Source organism: Gossypium raimondii, chromosome 9, assembly GCF_025698545.1.
Source record: "Gossypium raimondii isolate GPD5lz chromosome 9, ASM2569854v1, whole genome shotgun sequence".
NCBI lineage: Eukaryota > Viridiplantae > Streptophyta > Magnoliopsida > Malvales > Malvaceae > Gossypium > Gossypium raimondii.
Window position 1 is genome coordinate 9,984,363 of NC_068573.1, and position 22,012 is coordinate 10,006,374.

At 31.5% G+C, this 22,012-nt stretch overlaps 1 protein-coding gene across 6 annotated transcripts; it reads left to right on the forward strand.

Annotated features, from left to right (window-relative positions):
- Positions 1–15,224: 15,224 nt before the first annotated feature.
- Positions 15,225–19,030, forward strand: LOC105798385 (uncharacterized). Of its 6 annotated transcripts, none has more exons than XR_008188570.1 (5): positions 15,225–15,650; positions 15,857–16,619; positions 17,144–17,241; positions 17,465–18,535; positions 18,932–19,030. XR_008188570.1 is itself a non-coding variant. In XM_052620507.1 (4 exons), exons 1-4 carry the CDS (start codon positions 15,613–15,615, stop codon positions 16,902–16,904), a joined length of 303 nt encoding a protein of 100 aa, XP_052476467.1. In that variant the 5' UTR covers positions 15,225–15,612; the 3' UTR covers positions 16,905–17,137. The 6 variants fall into 6 exon arrangements, 1 of the variants encoding a protein (XP_052476467.1); XR_008188569.1 differs by having other exon boundaries at positions 17,465–17,534; positions 18,083–19,030; XR_008188571.1 differs by having other exon boundaries at positions 15,857–16,476; positions 16,560–16,619; positions 17,465–19,030.
- The last annotated feature ends 2,982 nt before the right edge of the window (positions 19,031–22,012 follow it).

The window sequence follows — 22,012 nt, forward strand, 5'->3', positions numbered from 1 at the left end:
TTTTTAAGAAATGGTGTATATAAATTTTATATTTAATAAATGAGTATAAGGTAAGTATTAATATTTGAGTTGAATGGGAATTGGATTGGATGGTGAATGTGTATGTGTATGTATAATTGAATTGTATATTGATTTGAATGTGAAATTGAAATTGAATAGTGATCTTAAATTTGGTATGAAAGTGAAAATTTAATTGAGATTTGGAATACCCTATTAACTAGTCGGGCTAAGTCGGATATAGTTGGTATGCCATAGGATTTGGAAGAGTACGAAATTTATCGGCTTTGCCGATCAGGCACTTTATGTGTCGTATTTCAGGCACTTTGTGTGTCGTTTCAAGCACTAATGTGTCGTATACTAATCAGGTACTATGTACTGTTTTAGGCACAATGTGCCATACTGGTGTGTTTGGGTTGGAATCCGTGTATCCATCAAAATCCGGGTTTCTTAATAGGGTGAAGAACCGAAATGAAAAAAAAATTAAATGAATTTGATTGATTTTACTATTGAAAATGTGAGAAAGTTGAATTGTGTATTGAAATTGAGGTTGGAAATGAAAGGCATGAACTTAATGTTAATGTAGTGATTGAAATTAAGACATATGATATGTCAATGAAATTGAAGAATAGCTACAAAAAATTATATTGTTATTGTTAATTAAAGAAAGTTTAAGAAATGAATTGATATTTGAAAAATTGGATAGTTATATGCTTGATAATTATATTCTATTATTATTATTATTATTATTATTATTATTATTTGAATTATGGTAATACCACTAAGTATGAAGTACTCAGCGTACGGTTGTTTCCGTGCGCAGGTCAATAGGAGTCCAGAGTCCCGGTCCAACATCCCAACGATCCCGACTCCAGCACAAAAAAATTTGTTGATGTTTTCGTCCTTAAATGAAAGTGGCATGTACATAGGTGTTGTAATGGTCACTTTAAAATGTTATATAAGTTTGGTTGTAATGAATGATATTTGGTACTTTTGATACTCAGTTAAATAGAAATAAATGAAATTATCAATAAATTTTGAATGATATTATGAATGTTTATTTAATTAAAATATCAAGTTAATGTTTTTGATATAATTTAAGTGTATTTAAATGTAAATTGGACTGGTTGTGATTTTTTTTTGGATTGCTCTCGATTTGAATTTGCAGGGAAGGTTAGATAATTATAAAGGGGTTATATTGAGTTTTTTTAAATAAAAAAATTCCCGGAGTACTCGAACAAGTCCCGATTCACTTCTAATACGTATTTCGGGCCTCGAGGGTCCATCTAAGGGACTTAAGATTATTTTATATTATGTTAGACAATTATTTTTATATTAATTGTAAAATTATCTGATAGGTTCGGTAATGCTCCATAACCCTGTTCTGATGAAGGATTGGGGTTAAGAGGTGTTACAGTCATTGTGAAACAGATAATTTGTTAGTGTTAATATTGTTACCGCCCTATTGAATACATGTTCAAGCATGATTATTGCTAGTGTTGAATTATCCTATTATAAAGCATGTCATACTACATTGCATGCGGTGGGATGATATGTATGTAGGAAGAGTGACAATTTAATAATTTGCAAAAAATATGGTTTGTTCACGAACCAAGTGATAGTTTGTTTAATCTGCAAATATGTTATGCACCCACAACAAGTGGTAGTAACCGCAAATATATGGTTCGACCACGAACCAAGTGGCTATTTGTTTAATCTGCAAATTTTTTGTTCACCCACAACAAGTGGTAATAACTGCAAATATTGTTTGAAAAAAATCTGATTTAAAAACGGTTTTCTTGCAAAGCAGAAAATTAAAATTTCAAAAATCAACCCAGTTTATAATCTTTTTAGCAACAAACCTTAACCAAATTTGTACCTATGTGTTTGGATAAGCTTATCATTGATGTTTTTCGGCTTTCAACCAAACAAACTTCTCTACCATTCTCGTACCACGAACTGCTTCGAGTGTGGGCTCAAACCAATTCAATCAACAAAACCACACTGTTGTTTCTTAAAACTTTAACAAATTAACACAATATACTTCACAGAGGACGTACTTACCCAACTAGTGCAACAGATCAGAATGAGAAGTTCGACAATCGACAACGGTACGCTCAAATGATGTAAAAAAATGAAAACGAAAAGGGAAAAATGAAAAGAAAGAAAAGAGAAATAAGAAAATGAAGGAAAAACAAAAAGAACGTTTAAAAATCCTTTGTCTTAACCATCAGCATATTTCCAACAACAAGCAAAATATTTCCTAACGCATACAATGAGACTCAAACTCGAGACCAGATAGAATACAGATACTTAACCAGTGAACTAGCTGTGTAACACCCTATACCCGGCCTAGGAGTTATGGCAGAATCTGGCGGTGTCAAATTGAGGTGTTTAGCGTAAAACTTGTTGTCGTTGAAATCATTAAAATCAATTAATCATTTTGTTATTAAACGGTGATTCCAAAACGGGTTTTTCATTTCCAAGCGTGCATAATTAAAAGCTAATCACTTTTAAAACGTTATAAATATTCCAAAATCTCATTTATTGCGAAAGTTTATTTTTATTTTTTTTTTGGAAATGTTGCGAAAACGTGGTGTCTTTGAAAACAGTTACCTTTTGAAAACCCATCTTTTTCTACAACTAGCAGTTTATATCAAACTAAATAAATAAAAATCGCAATTTAAAGTTTATAACTTTAAAGAGGCCTTTTTACATAAAAATACCCAAATTCAGTTACTTATAAATCAAAGGCTAAAAACGAAAGCTGATGCAGTTGTGTGGCCATCATCGAGTCCCTCGCAGCACTGACCGCCTACAATTGGGGATTACCTGTATAGTTAAACAGAGGGGTGAGTTTACAAAAACTCAGTGTCTAATCCCCTAACGAGCAAACAGTCAATTAAATAGTAGATAAATGCAGTTTGGGCCTGAGCCTGTTACAGTAACACTCTAGTTCAGTGTGGGCCTAAGCCTTTTTCGGTAATTGTAAATGACTGGCTTGAGCCCATCACAATGCCAGTATTCAGTAGGGCCTTTGCCCAATTTCAGTAATAGCATCAGTGAGGCTTTGACCCATAACAATAACAGATATCAGTCATGCAGTGAACAGTATGTAATATCCTTAATCGATACAGTAACAGTACAAAATCATTAATCAGTGCATATATGCAGTTAGAAATCCTACCTAATCCAGTCTCTACACACAACGTCGTCCCGCCAAACACACCATGTGGGGAAAAAATCGACCCACCCAGCCAGACACACCAAGATTAGCATCGATTGCGACACTAAACAGTATTGCAGCAAAGCTACCAATAAAATAAATGGCATATAGCCATTAGTAGGTCCACAGTCGTCATGGGCGACCCGTGCAACCTTATCAATATGGTACACTTCCTCCAAATATAACAACTCATCCCCATACAATATATCGTGACATAATATCATACGTGTATGCAAAATGTCATGCTCAGTCATAGTCATACATATCATAGAGCAAATCAGTCATACGTAACATAAGGCCATAACAATCTTTTCATCTCCTACGAGTAAAACAGCCATTTTACCCTATAGGGGTATTTCCGTCATTTTACCCTATGAGGGTATTTCGGTCATTTTACCCTATGAGGTATTTACCTTATAGGGGTATTTTAGTAATTTTACCTATTTTAGGGTCTCGATATAGATATCGACCTATCAAAAGGTCTGCAATCGCCTCGAGCGACTCAGGTAACCTAAATGGTCATAACAGTGTAAATGGGCGCAAGGCCCATTACTCGGCCCAAGTGGGCCCACATGTTCGTGGGGCCCGTTTAACCCAGATTTTTCCACGACTATGAGATCTACATATCTCAGTCCAGTATTTGCCACAAATCGTGGATTTTATCTGTGTGGAGCCCATGAGCCCATTAAGCCCACATGGTCTATTTTGGCCCAACGTGGCCCATTACGGCCTAAGCCCATAAAAATGCTCATGGAGGCCTCCACAGCCTATCGCCCATGATTCGTGGGTTTGTCTTACCACACGAGCAATCGCACGCTTGTGTGGTCTCAAACGCTGTATTCCTAGCTTTTCGGCTTTTGCCATTTTACAGTTACAGTGGGGTGTTTACACACCTGATGCGATTTGCAGATTCCCTTCGTTCCAAACACTCTTATTCCGAAAATCAATGATCATCGCACCCTTAGTTCCCAGGCAATGTGCCAATCAACCTCAACCACCACCTACACATAAGTCACCATCTTTATATTAGACTCATACTTGACAAACTATCTCAATTGCACCCCACTTACCACTTAATACTATTTCTTAAAAAGTAACAGATGACTCCTTATCATACCATAACCACTTACCAACAATCATAAAATAGATTGCAGATCAGAGATGTAGCGTACAAAGAACCGAGAATCGGGATTAATCTATCAGTATTCGACCAATAGAGAGCATTTGAAGGAGAGGAAGAGAAAAACCATGCGCTCCCAATTGATCAACGAACCCTTGATAAAGCGGAGAGCTATTCGGCAGAGCTTAAAGAAAAGAAGAGAGAATCGACTAGGAGAGAAAACTGAAAAAAAAATGATGAGGGATGGGAGAAGCTGTATTCGACCAAGGTTGAAAGAAAAGGAATGAAACCCGAATTCTAACTCTTACCAAATCAGCAACAACCCCAAATCTCAAAAATCCCTCCTCCAATTCGGCTACACACTCTCCATCCACTTCTTATCCCTTAATTTTCTGCTATTATCTCTCCATAACAACAACCTCCCCAAATCCTACTATTCTCTCCTCAAATCTCTCCAAATATCCCTCATCAATTCTCTCTATGACTAGTTCAAACTCCATTTAGCAGTATTTCAAACCAACTCTACCACCTACACGAATTAGGCAGCAAAATAAATACTCCCTTTTTGATGTGCCACCACTCGAACCTTAGACCCCATGTACACTCCACACGCCCCTTACCACTAGACCAACAACTCCTTTGTATCATATTTTAACCACAATAATTTAAGAACCTACTATCTAAATCCAAGGATTTTATTCACTTAAAATAAAAATTTTGCATAAGCAAGGCTTGAACCCCTGACTTCTCAGACACTTCCAAACACACCTAAATCACTTAACCACTAAAACAGACATTCATTTCTGTCACATCCTTGCACAACTAAATATTTATGTGCAGTCTCCTAACTGTTCCCTTGTTTAAAACCTATTTCTTCTAGGCCCAAAATTTGGGGTGTTACAAGCAGGCTCATTTTCGACACAGTTTTACACAAAATTGCACTTAACTATGTAACGCATGGGTAGGGGTTGTTTTAGAACTAATAAAACCTTTAACGACGCAACTTGAACTCCAGACCTTAAACAGAATAGTAGAACACAGAGCCACATCTACAAAAATTAATTACTACAGATTCTCACAATTAAATTCTCAAAATTTTGGGGCGTTACAACTCTCTTCCCTAAAAGAAATTTCGGCCTCAAAATTTACCTAAAGCAAACAGATACAGATATTGTTGTCGTATCAATTCTTCGGGTTCCTATGTAACTTCCTCAGTGTTATGATTCTGCCACAGAACCTTAACTAGAGGGACATTTTTCTTCCTATATGATCTGAATTGGTTCCTCCTCGAATGTTAAATTCGGTTATAACTCGATCTCGTCGACAGGAACAATGTGCGTTGGATCAAACCGATACCGTCTCAACACCGAGACAAGAAACACGTCATGAATTTACTCTAGCTCCGGTGGTAATTCTAACTGATACACAACTGGTCCGACACGTTTCAAAATGCGATAATGCCCAATGAACTTGGGCTCAGTTTGCCCTTGCGTCCAAATTAGAGAACCTTTTTCCACGGTGATACCTTCAGAAACATCTGATCACCTACAAAAAAACTCAATATCTTTTCTTTTTAAATCTGCATACGACTTCTGTCGATCAGAGACGGCTTTCAGATGATCTCGAATCAATTTCATAGTGCTCTCAGTTTTAGAATCTAGCTCGAGACCCAAAACCCAATGTTCACTTAATTTTGTCCAACATAGAGAAGTACAACACTGATGACCATACAAGGCCTCGTAGGGTGCCATCTGAATACTAAACTGGAAACTGTTATTGTAAGAAAACTCAGCCAATAGTAGGTAATCTTCCCAACTACCCTGAAAATCTATTACACAACCCCAAAGCATATCCTCTAGAATCTGAATAACTCGCTTAGAATGTCCGTTAGTCTGAGGATGATATGCAGTACTGAAATTAATTCAGGTGCCTAAAGCCTCATTGAGTTTCTTCCAAAATTGAGATGTGAATCGTGGATCTCTATCAGAGATAATTAATACTAGAATCTCGTGCAATCTCACAATTTCGGTAATATATAGTTTAGCTAACTTTTGCAAGGAATAATCTGTTCTGATAGGGATAAAGTGAGCGATTTGGTCAACCGATCAATGATGACCCAAACTGAATCTATCTTAATAGGGATTAAAGGCAATCCACTAACAAAATCCGTCGTTACCCGCTCCCACTTCCACTGCTGCCTGAAGCAAACAGGAGGGCAACTGATGTTCAGCCTTAACCTTTTGGCACATCAGACAGTGGGACACCAAAATGACTACTTCCTATTTCAATCTGGGCCATCAATAGAGTTCACGGAGGTCCTGATACATTTTGTTCCCACTAGGATGCATAGCATAGGGACTACTATGCGCCACCTGTAGGATCGACTAACTTAACTCTTTATCATTAGGTATGCAAATATGACCTCTGAAACACAAAACATTATCTCTGTTCAAGCTGAAATCTGAAGTTTCGTTTGAACCAACCTGTTGTAGTCGCTGAACTAAGGACTCTCGATTTAAATTGTAATTCAGCTACCTGCCCACTGTCACTAACCAAACTTAGACGAGCTAACATTTCTCTCAGATCAGTAACCGTTCTACGACTAAGGGCATCAGCTACCATATTAGTCTTACATGGATGATACTCTATTGTGCAGTCATAATCTTTTAGTAACTCAACCCACCTAAACTGACGAAGGTTTAACACCTTTTGAGTTAATAGATATTTGAGGCTTTTTTGATCGGTGTAAATGATGCACCTTTCACCATATAGATAGTGCCTCCAGATCTTTAGAGAGAACACAACCGCATCCAATTCAAGATCATGCGTAGGGTAGTTACCCTCATATGTCTTAAGTTGTTGCGACGCGTAAGCAACCACTTTACCGTCTTGCATCAAAACACATCCTAGCCCCACGTGTGATGCATCACTGTATACCACAAACTTCCAACCCGATTTCGGTTGAACTAAAACAGGAGCTTCTATCAGAATGGATTTGAGCTTATCGAAACTAGACTGTTTTGCCTCAGACCACACAAATAGAGCATTCTTACATAGCAGCTTCGTCAGAGGTGATGCAATCAAAGAAAATCCCTTGATGAACCTTCGGTACTAACCAGCTAAACCTAGGAAACTACGAAACTCAAATACATTTTTTGGTTGCTTCCACTCAACTATAGCTTCTATTTTCTTAAGATCGACTCGGATCCCTTTCACAATTACCATATGACCCAGAAAAGCAACTTCCTGTAACCAAAACTCACACTTACTAAATTAAGCATACAATTATTTTTCTTGGAGTATCTGAAGTACAATGCGAATATGAGTATCATGCTCAGACTCAGTTTTAGAATAGATCAGGATGTCGTCGATAAAAACTACTACAAATTCTCATTACAAGTTATTATTTTTCTCCCCCCTAATGTCAGAAAAACTATCAAATCAAAATTGTAATCACAAATCATGTCATAACTGAATCTCCAATACATTCAAAACATCTAATAATACAAAGAAACTTGTAATTAATATATATTCTCAACTTTCTTTGAGGATTCACTCATCTTTATGCCTTGTGTTGGGTCAATTGGAACATATACGCACATACAAAATTTAAAGATGAGAAATATTTAGCTCTTGATAATAAACCAATTGTAATGGGGAGTATTTATAACTTATCAGTTTGATTTGTACAATACGTAAATCAACATAGTCTCATGTTGAAGTAAGAAGTTTATTTCTCATAAGTAATGGTTTAGACATTAATCAGAGACGTTCAATCAATTATTTCTCTAAACCATTATGCGCATAAATGACAAGCTTTTTCAAAAAAAATTCAAACTCAATCAATAAAAGACTGAGATATAAACTTATTAGTATTAGCAAGATGAATTGTCTTAATTGCATGATCTCAAATTAATTATTTAAACAAGCAACCTTGCAAATGAAGGGTTGCAAGTTGATAACACATACGTGGTTATTTTGTAGATACATCTACCAAAATTATATAATATTAAAATCATCCACATGGTAGATAAATGAGCCTATATTCATTTCAGAAATGCAAGATATTAAATCTTAGCTTTAGTTAGTGAGTTTCTAACAATCAATTTTCATTGAGAACAAGCAGCAAGTGAGAATTCTTTAAATTAAAGAATCTTATAGTTCTTTAATGAATGTCCATATGAATTCTCAATTAATTTTCGCATCATATATGATCCAAGATGGTCTAACTGGTCACGCCAAGTAGTAAATGCATTTGTATCAGTAAACTTGTGGTTTACTTTAATATGTGTTTCAATTGTACTAAATTGTAACAAATTGATAATTTTACTATCATTCCTTCTACTTTGTATTCACATATAAGTACTATTGTGACATTTACTTCTGGAAATGTCTAAATCAATGTGAAATCTATAATGTCACTAATTCAATAAATATAATTTCCAAATAATTATATTCAATATTCTCTTAGGAAATATGCCAAAATCTTCAAATGCAGGGCATTTAGTCTAGTGGTATGATTCTCGCTTCGGATGTGAGAAGTCTCAAGTTCGATTCAAAATACTTTTAAAACCCTTTTAACAAGAGTTTTGCATAATCAGTTAACTACCAAGAGTAATTACCTAGGTCATGTATAGAAACAAGCCTATACTAAATATATCAATAAACGTCACATCTCAAACATAAAAATATGATATAATGAAAAACTAGCAATTTTTTCTCATAATCATTATCATAAACATACACGAAATTTAATTCAAAATTCAACCATTCAAGCTCATAGAACTTTTCATTTACAATTGCTCATGCCATTTCTCTAAATAATTAACAAATGGAATAATATAACGTATTAACTACTACCTTTAACAATTCTTTGAACTAAATCAAATTTGAATAACCATAAAATTCCTTGGTTTGTTAACATTCATTTGCATACTAGATATGTTTAAATATATTATTTAATTATAAAACATATTATAGCAACATAAATAAATCAGTTAATATTCATTTTCATGAACAAATGAGATGCTTAAAACAATATGTAACACATGTAATCAAAACTTAAACGAAGATCATCTCAAAATATTTAAATCATATATCAAGTTGATTTAATATTTAAAGACGATACCTTTTTATTTTTTATTTTTGTTCTACGTTAAGTCCGGACGATAAGAAGTAAGCAAATTAAACTTCAATAGTAGACTTGAATCCAACCAAATTTTATTAATAGCAAACATTGAGAGTAGATCTTATTATCCAAGTGTACAATAGGTACATAACCAATGGCTCTTCATAAATAAATTGTCTCTCTTCTTTAAATTTCTTGGAAATTCTTATTCTTTTTGCTTTATTCATTGTTCCACTTCTAGTGGTGAGAAAATTTATTACGACAATCCCCATGACTATTATTATAGTCCAATTTACTACATCCACATTAAAGATTATGTCTTTTGAATTTATTACATATTGTTACATTCTCTTTAGGGAATGGTTAGGTTTTGGGGTTAAAAACTTTTGTTCAATCATAAGTAATATTTTCATGATATTAGTATCGTAGGAGCACATTTGAATCATGAAAAGTTGAATAAGTTCTCTCTTGTAAGGTTCTTATCAGTAATACTTTTTCACGTAATTTTAATTGAAAACTTATTCTGAATAATGTAGAGTTATACTCACAGTTTTAAAAAACTTGCAACTTCAGGTGCATCATACCATAACGAGTTTTAGATAAATTTACCATATTCTATTGCTCATAAGTAGATCTTTAATGGTCAAATATTTAGCTTTCAACCCATTAATGGGGATGATGACAAAAGAAGATCACAAATATAGTCACGATCAATTCAATTTATAACAAAAGTAATAAATATAAATCAATAACCCAATCCTCTTTTGATTCATATGAAATATGATCTTTTCTTCATTCACAATCCCAATATGGTATCCATTATAATGAATATATTTTAAAACTAATGCATTAACCATCACAAATTTTATGTTTTTAAATATTGAAATATTAGCTCTTTTGGACCTTTCAACTAATTTTGTACTATCAAATATTGGAATAATAGTTGTTTGTTTCAATACCAAATAAGATAAATATTTTCTATTTGTAATGATAGAATTCATTACTACATTCTCATATCCTTCCTCAAAGAAGATTAATGAAACAAAATATTTGGGCATACACCACTTATGTGGTCAATAATCTTTCATATCATATTGATAGCATATGTTATCATTAACCTTTGAAGAGTTATCTTGAGAACTCTCATTTTTCTCTTATTTATCACTATGTTCTCATTTTTAGTGGTTCATGATTATATCTTTTATTTTCTTTTTATATTTGCATTCACTTCAGGGAATGCAACAAATCTAGTATGACAAACTTCTAAACCCCTCCATTGATTCTTTATCTCATAATCACCATCGCAAAACATGCGTGGATTTCAAATCAAAATCTATCTATTTATATTGTAATGATTAGTCTCCGATTATAATAAACATTATATAATAAATAAATCATAGAAAGATATACCTAAGATTCTTTAACATCATTGTTATCACCACGACTATTATCACGAGCATTATTACAAGTACTAAAACAACTTTGTTTTCGTAATAACATTTATAATCTAATAGTAAAAAATCATTTAATAAACAAAATCAAAATTTTCATGTACGATGCTTGAAAGTTATCCGATACGTATTGTACCAAATTTCAATTACCACGTATATTTTATATAATCTTATGATGCTCTAATCAAATATTTATAAATTCAATTTAAAAGATATAATACAATAACTTCAAGCATATTTAATAACAATAATTTAATCATCAAAATTTTAATCATCCAAATATCATACATACTATAATTTAATAAAAAGAATCTTAGTTTAAAAGAAACCTTAGAGTAATAATATTTTGATAAAATAATTTTACAAAAATCAATCAACAAAGGAGAAAAATATATCATGTAAGGATTATATAAATTTCTTTGCATAATTATTACCCATAATGCATAGGCCTCAATTGAAGACTAAAATAACAGTATCTCTAGAAGGCAATCCACAACAGCTTGAGTAGGAAATTTGAGTGACCGGCTATTGCATTGGTTGTTGTTTGAAACGGGTAAGGATTGGTGAAAGGGAAAAAAATTTGTGACTTATGGAGAAAAACAATTAACAGAGAATCGTGCTAATAACGTGTTATAAAATAAATATAAAGAAGAAAGAAAATGGAAGAGCAAAAGAGAGCGTATTTTATTGATCAATTGTAATATTTTCAAAGTTTCTTGAAGTCTCTATTTATAGACATAAGAAGTATAAATGAAGTAAAGATCTACTTATAATGACTATTAGAATTTAAAGTACATCAAAACTTATCTTGATCTTGATGGGTATCCACTTAATAATATATTCATAATATAAGTCATTAAATTAAGAATAAATCTGTTAGGGTAATATGAAGAGGTGAGTTGTTCACTAATATCAATATATATTTTTATGTAATTAAATTTTCAATGTTGCTTTTATTATTTTATAATTAATTATGGTGAACTAATTGTTTTTATTGTCTTTAAATTTTTAGATTTTTTTGTAGAATTACAAAAAGTGAGAAAGGTTGAAAAGAAGTAAGAGTTTGACGTTTAAATTTTAAGGTGCAAGAGTCACAATCACAGCTCTAAGAGGATATTCAAAAGAATCAAAACCTTTTGGAAGTTATATACACCATTATTCTTAATGCTTTAATACAAAGGCGGTAAAAAGTTTGAAAGAGTCTACTAAAAAACAAAGTCAATAATAAGATTATTTGATTTAAAACATATTTAACCCTGAAATTTAATAATAAAATAATTAAATAAAAAACTATGTTTTATACATAATAAGAAGTTAACAGTGGAATAATATTACAGTATTTTTATTTAATAATGTCTTATTAAATTTTACAAAAATAAATAAATTAGTTTAAATTAATATTTTGTGAATTAATTTTATATAATAAATATTTAACAAGATGAAATAATAAATAATAAAAAATGCATTGATGTACAAAATTGAATATAATTGTCCAGCAACACCAATATAAATTAATAATGAATAAGAAAAGTTACATCTATTTTGTACTAAATAAAAATGAAGATAATATGTAATTTTATCATTTTTAATTGAACAAAAATATGATAGAAGTTGGAATATTTTATATAACATTTATTTTATTTCTTAGTAATTTTAATTACATGTGTTCAGTTTTAAAAAAATCCAATTTAACTTTAAGTATTTGTATAATATTAAAATATTATTTTGTAATGATGCTATGAATTAGTTTTTGATCAGTGTGAAATCAGATATTATAAATAAAAGCATTTACGAATATAAAAAATCAACCTGCAACGTGAGTCATATTACTAGTAAATGAAGATGACTAAAGTTTGGACAAATTCTTTTATTTATTTACAATTACTTACAAAAACGTGACCATTTTCATTAGTGCCGACAACCTTTTTTAAAGATAATTTTAATAATCTCAAAGTGGGTAAGTTTTTAATTAAAATATTCTTAATATATTCTACAAAATCTATAGTTGAAAATCTGACCGACGAAATCCATACAGTTGATGTTACCTTTTTCATTAAATTTGATTAGCGAGTAAGCTACCGTCAAATCTCGCCAAGGAAAACGTTTTTTTTTTTTTTTTTATTAATTTTAATGAAAAAGCTAACATCAATTATATAGAGGTGATATGATGCAGACAAAATTACATGATCCATTACCCTTACTCAATACAAAGACCATATCCAAAATTCCATAATTGATCTTTAATTCACCGAACAAACCTTAATCAATTTGTTTCCATTTATGCGCTACCTTTCTTATATTTAGTACTTAAGAACTTTTATCACTATACCAAAACAGGCTTTTAGCAGCACTTTTAGTGGCGTTTGGACAAAAAACGCCAGTAAAAATCGAGCATTAGCGGCGCTTTATGGAAATGGCTACTAAAGATCTAGCATTAGCGGCATTTTTCAAAAAAAAGAGCATTAGCGGCGTTTTTTGAAAAAAAAAGGCAAAAAACCAAAGCCCAACTGCGTCGTTTTCTAACAAATTTGGGGCTTTAGCGGCGTTTTTGAAAAAGCGCCGCTAATGCTCGGTGCTTTAGCGGCGTTTTTGAAAAAGCGCCATTAATGCTGGGGGCTTTAGCGGCGTTTTAGAAAAGCGCTGCTAATGCTTGGGGCTCTAGCGGCGTTTTTGGGAAAGCGCCGCTAATGCTAGGGGCTTTAGCGGCGTTTTTGGGAAAGCGCCACTAAAAACATTTTATCTTAATTGGTTTATTTATATTAATTAAATAAAATTCAATTTCTTTCTAATTGAATATTTAAAATCTTCAGAAAAAAATAATAACATGTGGAAATAATTTGAAATAAAACACATGAAAAAATTAAAATACTATTATTTAAAATAATTTTAAAGTTTTTGGGTACATGATTACTTGATTATTTTTAATTTATATATTAAATTTTTTTTATATACTGTAATAGAGATAATATTAATTTTAAAATATTGAATTAATTATCACTATAGTTTATGATTTTTGGTTTAAGGTATATGATTTATTTAAGATTTAAGATCGGTTTAGGAGTTACTATTTTAAGGTTTAGGGAGTATGGATTTAGGGATTATGAATTAGGGATTATGGTTTAAGGGTTGGGATTTAAGGTTTAGGGGTTAGGGTTTAGGGGTTTAGGGGTTAAGAGTTAGAGATTTAGGGTTTAAGGATTCATGGGTCGGGTTAGGGTTTTGGGTTTAGATTAATTATTTTTTTAATTTATATTTTAAATATGTTTTTTAATTTATATATTAAATAATTTCATATATAATTGAAAAAGATGAAATAGTATTAATTTTAAAATATTTAATTAATTATCATTATAGTTTAGGTTTATATGGTTTACGATATATGGTTAATTTAAGATTTAAGGCCAATTTAGGAGTTACTATTTTAAGGTTTGGGGATTATATATGGATTTAGGGATTATGGATTACGGATTATGGTTTAAGGGTTGGGATTTAAGGTTTAGGGGTTAGGAGTTAGGAGTTAGGGGTTAGGAGTTAGGGGTTAGGGGTTAAGAGTTAGGGATTTAAGGTTTCAAGGGTCCGGTTAAGGTTTAGGGTTTAGATTAATTAGTTTTTTTAATTTATATATTAAATATGTTCTTATATAATTGTAAATGATATAATAATAAATTTAATATATTGAAATTATGAGTATAGTTTATATTATTTAAGAGATATATAATAGATAGACTTTATGTATATTGAATGGTTAATTTAGGGTTTAAGGTTTATTTGAGATTTATTAAATGATACAAATTTATACAATTAATTAATGCTTTTATATTTAAAATATTTAATCTAAACCATTTGATATATTTGATATGGATTTATAGGTAATTATTTAATTTGGATAGGACCAAATTATAAGAAAAAAATAAAATACAAAAATAAAAATGAAATAAAAAAAACTAAAATTTATAATTTTTCTAATTCTTTTAAACATTACTTAAAATTTTAATAATTCTTTATGTAAAATTTATATGAAAGATACAATAATTGAATATAAAAAAAATATGCGAGGTTTAGCAGCGTTTTTAGCAAAAAATGCCACTACTATGTATTAAAATTTCCCAAAACGGTGCCGTTTCAATAGAAAAATTTAAACTTCTTGGTGGCGTTTTCAGGAAAAACGCCGCAAAGGATAGACATTACCGACGTTTTGATAAAAAACGTCGCAAATATGTATTGCAATTTCTCAATACGGTGTCATTTCAACTTAAGTAGTGGCGTTTTTCTTTAAAACGCCGCAAATATGGAAGCAAATAAAAGGTAATCAAAATCCCGCTCACTCCCAAAACAAATTTTTGGTTACCCGCTCATTACTCCCTCTTCTTCTCATCTCCGTCGTGCGCCCTAAATCCCCCAAATAAAAGTTTGTTTTTCTTCAGCTGAAATCCCCCAAATTTCCCATTTCCAACAACAGACTTCAAGGAAGAAAACCAGACGATGGGATGGAATCACTTAGACATATCGCTAGAAGAAATGATGAAACTGATAGAAGGGTTTGTTGATATCCTGGTTTTGTCTTCTGGGTATCAATCCTCTGGTCTTCCCGCACACTGGGACTTTGATAACATCAAGCAAGCCTTTCAATGGGCCCTCTTCTTTGAAAATGTCAGTAGTCTATACCCTCTTTGAAAATGTCTGACAAGAGATGCTAAGTCGGATTTTGTTCCAGATCTTCAACAGCAGGTAGTATATAATTTTTCCTTTTGATGAATACAATATTTCATTGCAGGCCAAACTAATGTTTGGCAAGTTGAATAGATAATAGGCTACATCTTACTCAAAATGTATATTTGTTTTTTTATTCACATCCATATTCATTAAAATCTTAGATTAGATTATTACCACTTTGTGTTTTTCTAATTGTGTTGAATATGGATTGTGAATTAAAGAAAGATTGTCACGATGGAATTGTCGTTAATGGCGGAAGTGATGGCCTTTTACTCTCACATGCCAACAGCAACAAGCTCATTATCTATACCGATCCCGGGATTGGTCAGTTTCGTTCCTTTTTTTTATTTATTTACTTTTTCTCTGGTTGGCTACCAATTTAGTTGCATAAATTAGAATTATAATGAAATAGGAAACAATTTTACCTTTTCAATTTATATTTTTCCTGGGAGTTTTATTTTGGGATAAGCCATAAAGTTTGATTTAAAAAGCTACGTTGACTCTCTTTGTCTATATAGAAAAGTTTTATTTTAGGGGCATGTGATGAGATCTATATAGGAAAGTTTCGGGTTTTGATATGTATATAATGAAACCAGAAAATTTTTATTAAATTATACAAGGAAGTGAAAACAATATGGAGTGGATTGATTGATTGGCAGGATTAGATATGTAGAGATTTTGTTTGAGTTTGACCTTGAGCAATGTATGAATGCGTTTGTCATTTGATTAACAAATGATAGCATGGCGATCTTTACAAAATCCAGAATATGAGATCTTAGGTTTGACCACCATAGTTGGCAATGTCCAAACCGAAGATGCCACTCGTAATGCCTTACTTCTGGTACATGCTTCTCATTTCTGGTTTTCATATGCATTTGGAATACGTTCATGATTTTATCCTCTTTTTGAGGTGCAAAAGGATAGTGTGAAATCGCAAGGCGTCCTGATGTTCCTGTAGCACAAGGCAGCCTCGAGCCGCTTACGGTAAATGCTTCAGTTTTCCCTTTCCTAAATTACAATGTAATCCCATGGGCATACTAATGGACCTCGCTACAATTGTTAACTTGCTTTATTGTGCCTTGATATTCTTCTTTTTTTGGGGGGGGGGGGAGGTTACTATATCTTTTATTTACCATAGCCTAATTGTAGTTTATTTGTATGGAAAAGGGTGGGAGGCCGATTGTTGCCGACTTTGTTCATGGCTCTGGTGGACTGGGGAATATATTCCTATCTCCTCCAAACCTGCTGATATGTAGAAGTAATAACTAGTTTTTATGTGTTTCTAGTCAAAACCCTCTGTGGCCAATTCCATTTTGGCTATAAGGAACTTGTAAGCTTTATCATGGCCCTTCTTAGGCATGTTAGTGCTCATTCTGATGACATTTTATTTGCAAAGTTGCTGTGAAGTTTTCTATGTATCCCATTGTTGTTTCCTTTGAATTTATATGTAATATAGTTGATGTCATCTAAGCCCTTCCTATTGAGATTGTTTTGATTTTGTCATGTAGGAGACAGCCTTGCAATATTGAGAGCAGAGTTAAAGAGTCAAAATAAGCATGTGAAAAATTTGAAGAAAAAATCTCTTTGGTCTAGAATTTTGGAAGAGGTACTAGTAAAGCTCTATGAAATTTTATTATTTGTTAAATCATTTTTCATATACTTATGATGAACTCCAAAAAGAAAATGTGGTGTTCTTTTTATCTTTTGCGGAGAACTCCAAGTCTAAAGGTATGCGAGCTTTTGTACGTAATGTTACAAGTGTCTTTTGCTGCTTGATTTTGAAGTTAGTTGATATATATCAGTGGAAGTTTTATGCCTTGTATTCATAGGTCATGGAGAAGCTTGTATATATCGTTCATTTCTTGCACTTGGAGATTCACGAGGCGTTTGGCGTTGCTGGTAAGAATTTAAATCATCAAACTCAAATAATTTGGAAATGGAATTATTTTATCAAGGAAGTTATGAAGATAAAATTAAAATATTTATGCTACATTTGGTGGGAGTATTATTTTTTATGCATGTTTTAGTATATAAGTTAGAAATAAACTAATTCAATTGGTAATATTTAACCATTCCTATGACTTATTTTAGCAAAGAGAAGGAAAATATTTGTTTATTTTGAAGAGGTCTTATTTTTACAGGAGTTTTATTCATCTTTCTAATTTCAAGTTTAAAATTGTACTAACTATTCTTTATGTTACGTCTAAGCATTCTTGTATTTCCTCCAGTTTAAAATTATACTAATTTCAAGTTTAAAATTGTACTAACTATTTCCCCGAAAAATTACCTTTCAAATCTGTCAGTTAAATAAAATTATTTGTGAGATTAAATAAATAAATGTGCTATAGTCTCTGTAATTTGCCATCTAAGCATTCTTGTATTTCATCTAATTTGTTTGTTGTTTATGCTAAAGAACTGTGGCCTTTTTTATCATTTATTTTGTGCAGGAATTAGTGGTGCACCTCAAGATAACAACATTATGCTTTGGAATGTGGTTATATTTGGGTATATTATGAAATAAGACTAGAGAATCTTTATGTACTTGCTTTTTAGATTAAAGTTCTATTAAATTGTGCTAATGTCTTTACATGATGGATTTGCAGACTAATGCTAATGTCTATTAAATTCTGGTGTTTTGGTTTGAAGCATCAATTTTTCTATGTTCGTTTAGTTGATTTGTTCGATTTTCTCTTTAGAAGGTTGCTATGCTCAATATATGTTGATGTAATCTATTTAAAATTTCTGAGCGGTTTTAAAATTTATTTTGATTATTATGTGAGGTTAGGCAACAAGGTGAATAATATCGATGATTATTACTTTGATTATTTATGGTGCGAAGATTATAAGTATATCAAGGTGATCTTTTCTGATTGTCGTGAAACTTCTGCATCTCAGCCGAGGTTAGTCTTAATTGATCTCAATTGTCTCCTTGTTCCACTATTAGCTAAAACAGTAAGCTCGTTGATTTTCTGACTTGCTTAATAGATTAGTTGTTTCATGTTTAGAAACTTTTGATGCTCTTGGTCTTATGTCCTGTAGTCATTGAAAAAAATTTGGTTCTCATTCTTCACTTAACAAGTCCAGTGGCACATACATATGTAAACTAGGAATTCATTAGTTTCATTGCTGTAATCTCTCTTATTCAATATCTAATTCATTTCCAAGGTTGAGATAGCTAAAAGTTGTCAATTTCCTCGAGTATTAATTTTTGCATTCATGTTATTTCCCATTCATATTTAACTTGTCAATATCAATTTTTGTTTTAATGTGCTATAATTATTTTCCCAATTCTGCAGGGTACATGAAGATTGGATAACCAGGAATGTAGTAGATGTAGTTTGCATTGTATTTTTATTACCAAGATTTACTTGATTAAGAAAATGCATTGTATTTTTATTACCTTGCAATGTGTATAGTCATAGGCAAGTTCAACTAGTCATCTATTTCTCATATGTATTATTTATTTTAGTTTTGATTCTAAATTTTTATTTTTACTTTAATATTTACGACAACTTTTCTAACTTTTGGATTTTAATTGTGTTATTAATTTATTATTTTAAATTCTAAAACTAAATTCATTAATTTTTATATTTAGTTTTAAAGTTAAAATTTTCATAGAAAATTTAATTTAAATAATATTTTTTATCCTTAAAGTATATTTAAAGTTCAAATTTAAAAAATAAAACATAATATAATATTTATCATAAAAATAAATATTATTTGATTAAAATATATTTTTTTAAATGTTATATTTTTAGCGGCGTTTTTGTGAGAAGCACCGCTAAAGGTATCGAGTTATAGCGGCGTTTGTGGAAAAAGAGCCGCTAAAGGTATCGAGCTATAGCGACGTTTGTGGAAAAAGCGCCGCTAAAGCTCTTGCGTTTCTGAGAAAAGCGCCACTAAATGTCTTGAGCTATAGTGGCGTTTGTAGGAAAAGCGCCGCTAAAGGTCTCGAGATATAGCGGCGTTTTTAGGATAGCACCGCTAAAGGTCAATGTCTTTAGTGGCGTTTGTTAGAGAAGCGCCGCTATAGGTCATGGTCTTTAGCGGCGCTTTTCCAAAAACGCCGCTAAAGTTAGTGACGTTGTCATTAGCGGCATTTTTTGCGGCGCTAAAAAACGCCGCTAAAGGCCTAAAAAGTGCCGCTAAAAGCCTGTTTTGGTGGTGTATACCAATTATTATTTTAACGATATAATGATCATATTTGATTTATATAGATATTAAATATATAATTTGACATAAATTGAAAATTTTTAACTATTTATTTTATGTAAAAAATTTCAACTGTTCAATAAATATTAATATATAAAATATCATATAATAGAGATATTAAATCAGTTCAAAAATTTAAAAGCATGAAATACAATTATATTGATAAATTCAATGATTATATCGTTAAAATATTAATCATATGAAAAGATACGAAAGGATGTAAATTGTTTTACATTGATGTAAACAGGGATTGATCCGAGGGGGTGCGGGGGGTGACCTTTCAGATTTTTTAATTTTATATATAAATTATTATGTATTTTAGATTTGGTGTCCACATTGTATAACATTTGCCCCCTTGACTAAATTGTAGTTCATATAATTCGTCCTCTTAAGCCATAAGGTTATACTTTATATTAACAAAGTATTTTTTAATTTTTAATTATATAACTTTAATAATAATCAAATATTAATGTATGACAGGCCTTGAAAGACTTAACTTAGAGGCCCAATATGAACTTTAAAGTCATATTTCAGAATTAATTGATTTGGCCCATACCCATACGTGAAGATTCAATTGGAGCATTTTCAACTTGATGCTCATCAAAGCATGAAGTTGCAGAAAGCTTCTACAGTTGCCGAGTTGTGTTAAGTGCTAGCTAAGACAAATAAGTTAAGTATTTATCCTCTTCTTGATAGAATTATTCATCTTGTGCTAACTCTTCTCATGTCTACTACAACAACTAAATGAGCATTTTCAGCTACGAAAATTGGGAAGCCAAGGCTTCACAACAAAATGGAGGATGATTTTCTTTCAACTTATTTGGTGGCATACATTGAAAAAGAGAGAGCTGAAGAATTTTCAACAGATTCTTTTTTTGCATATTAGAAAGAATTATTTAATTTTATATAGTGTGATTTTTAAAAAAAAAAATTTACAGTTAAATCATTCATGTTTTTAAAAAACATTAAATTAATTTGTTTGAAAGGAAAAACGTATCCGATAAGAATAGACTTTTTTACATTAAAAAAGATAGTTTGGATTTAGAAATTTTATCCCTTAGAGTAAAATCCTAAATCCGCCATGCATTAATGGATTAATGGATTTCTTTCTAAGATATAAATTGAAATATCTTTTACCAGTAATACTTTAAATAATTACAAAACTCTTCATACTCTTTCGTAACTTATCAAGTAGCATACAACATGTTTCTCAAATTATTCTATATTATATTGCCATGTTCATTTAGCAAAAATAAACCATACTATGTTACTAATTCGGTTATGAGTTGCCTAGTCAAATTCATTTGCTAATCTTTCTAGATGATCAACAAGCTATCGCAAGCCATTCTTTTGATTCTTTTCCATATTATTTACATTTACAATCATGCCCGGTAAATATTTAAATTTTATTTCGCACAAGCATGCTAAAATTCAAGAGAACACTAACCTTAATAAGCTTCCCAGAACACTAGGTTCAACGCCAAGCTTCAATCCACTAACTTCTCTTCACCCTTGTTCTCTTCTCTAGCGTCAAGCATATACAACCATTTTCCATAATAAAAAGTTACTCTAAAACCAGCATTTATAAAAACCCAAACGTTATACTTGAACTCATGAATGCTATGAATGCACCCAATTTTCCTTCCTCTTTCTCCTTAAGAAATATTACTTAGGTTCTTCAACAACTCATAATCGAATTTCCTATTGGATGGGCAGTATATATACGTGACCATTTGATAATTAAATTTCATTTAAAATTCAAGAAAACCAGCAGGGAGACTTACAGTTTCTTCTCTCCGCATTACGCTTCTCCTAACCGACTCTACTTGATGAAAATAGAAGAAGCCTCTCCTTTCTTCCTTACTGGAATTTATCTACTCCAACTTAATATAAACCAAGGGCTAAGATTTCTTATTCCCCTCCTTAGTGGGATCAATCAAATTTTAATTCAATAAAAATCTAGACATGTTAAATCTTGGAAAAGCCCATTAGTCTAGTATTCTTTTTATGCCTACCCTTGGTCCAACGATTGAAGTTTTATATAGTATTGAATCGTGATGATCAACGGTTGAGATTTGTCTCAACCACTAATCCTTTTTTGCCATGGTACAATTACCACTTAGGTACTTTGTAAAATCTCTTTACAAGTCCTCTAATCATTTACA

Coding starts and splice junctions, on each gene's coding strand:
- LOC105798385 (XM_052620507.1), top strand. CDS start 15,613: ATGCTAAGTCGGATTTTGTTCCAGATCTTCAACAGCAG. Junction 15,960..16,559: donor CTATACCGATCCCGGGATTG/GTCAGTTTCGTT, acceptor GCAAAAGGATAG/TGTGAAATCGCAAGGCGTCC. Junction 16,620..16,802: donor GCAGCCTCGAGCCGCTTACG/GTAAATGCTTCA, acceptor TGTATGGAAAAG/GGTGGGAGGCCGATTGTTGC.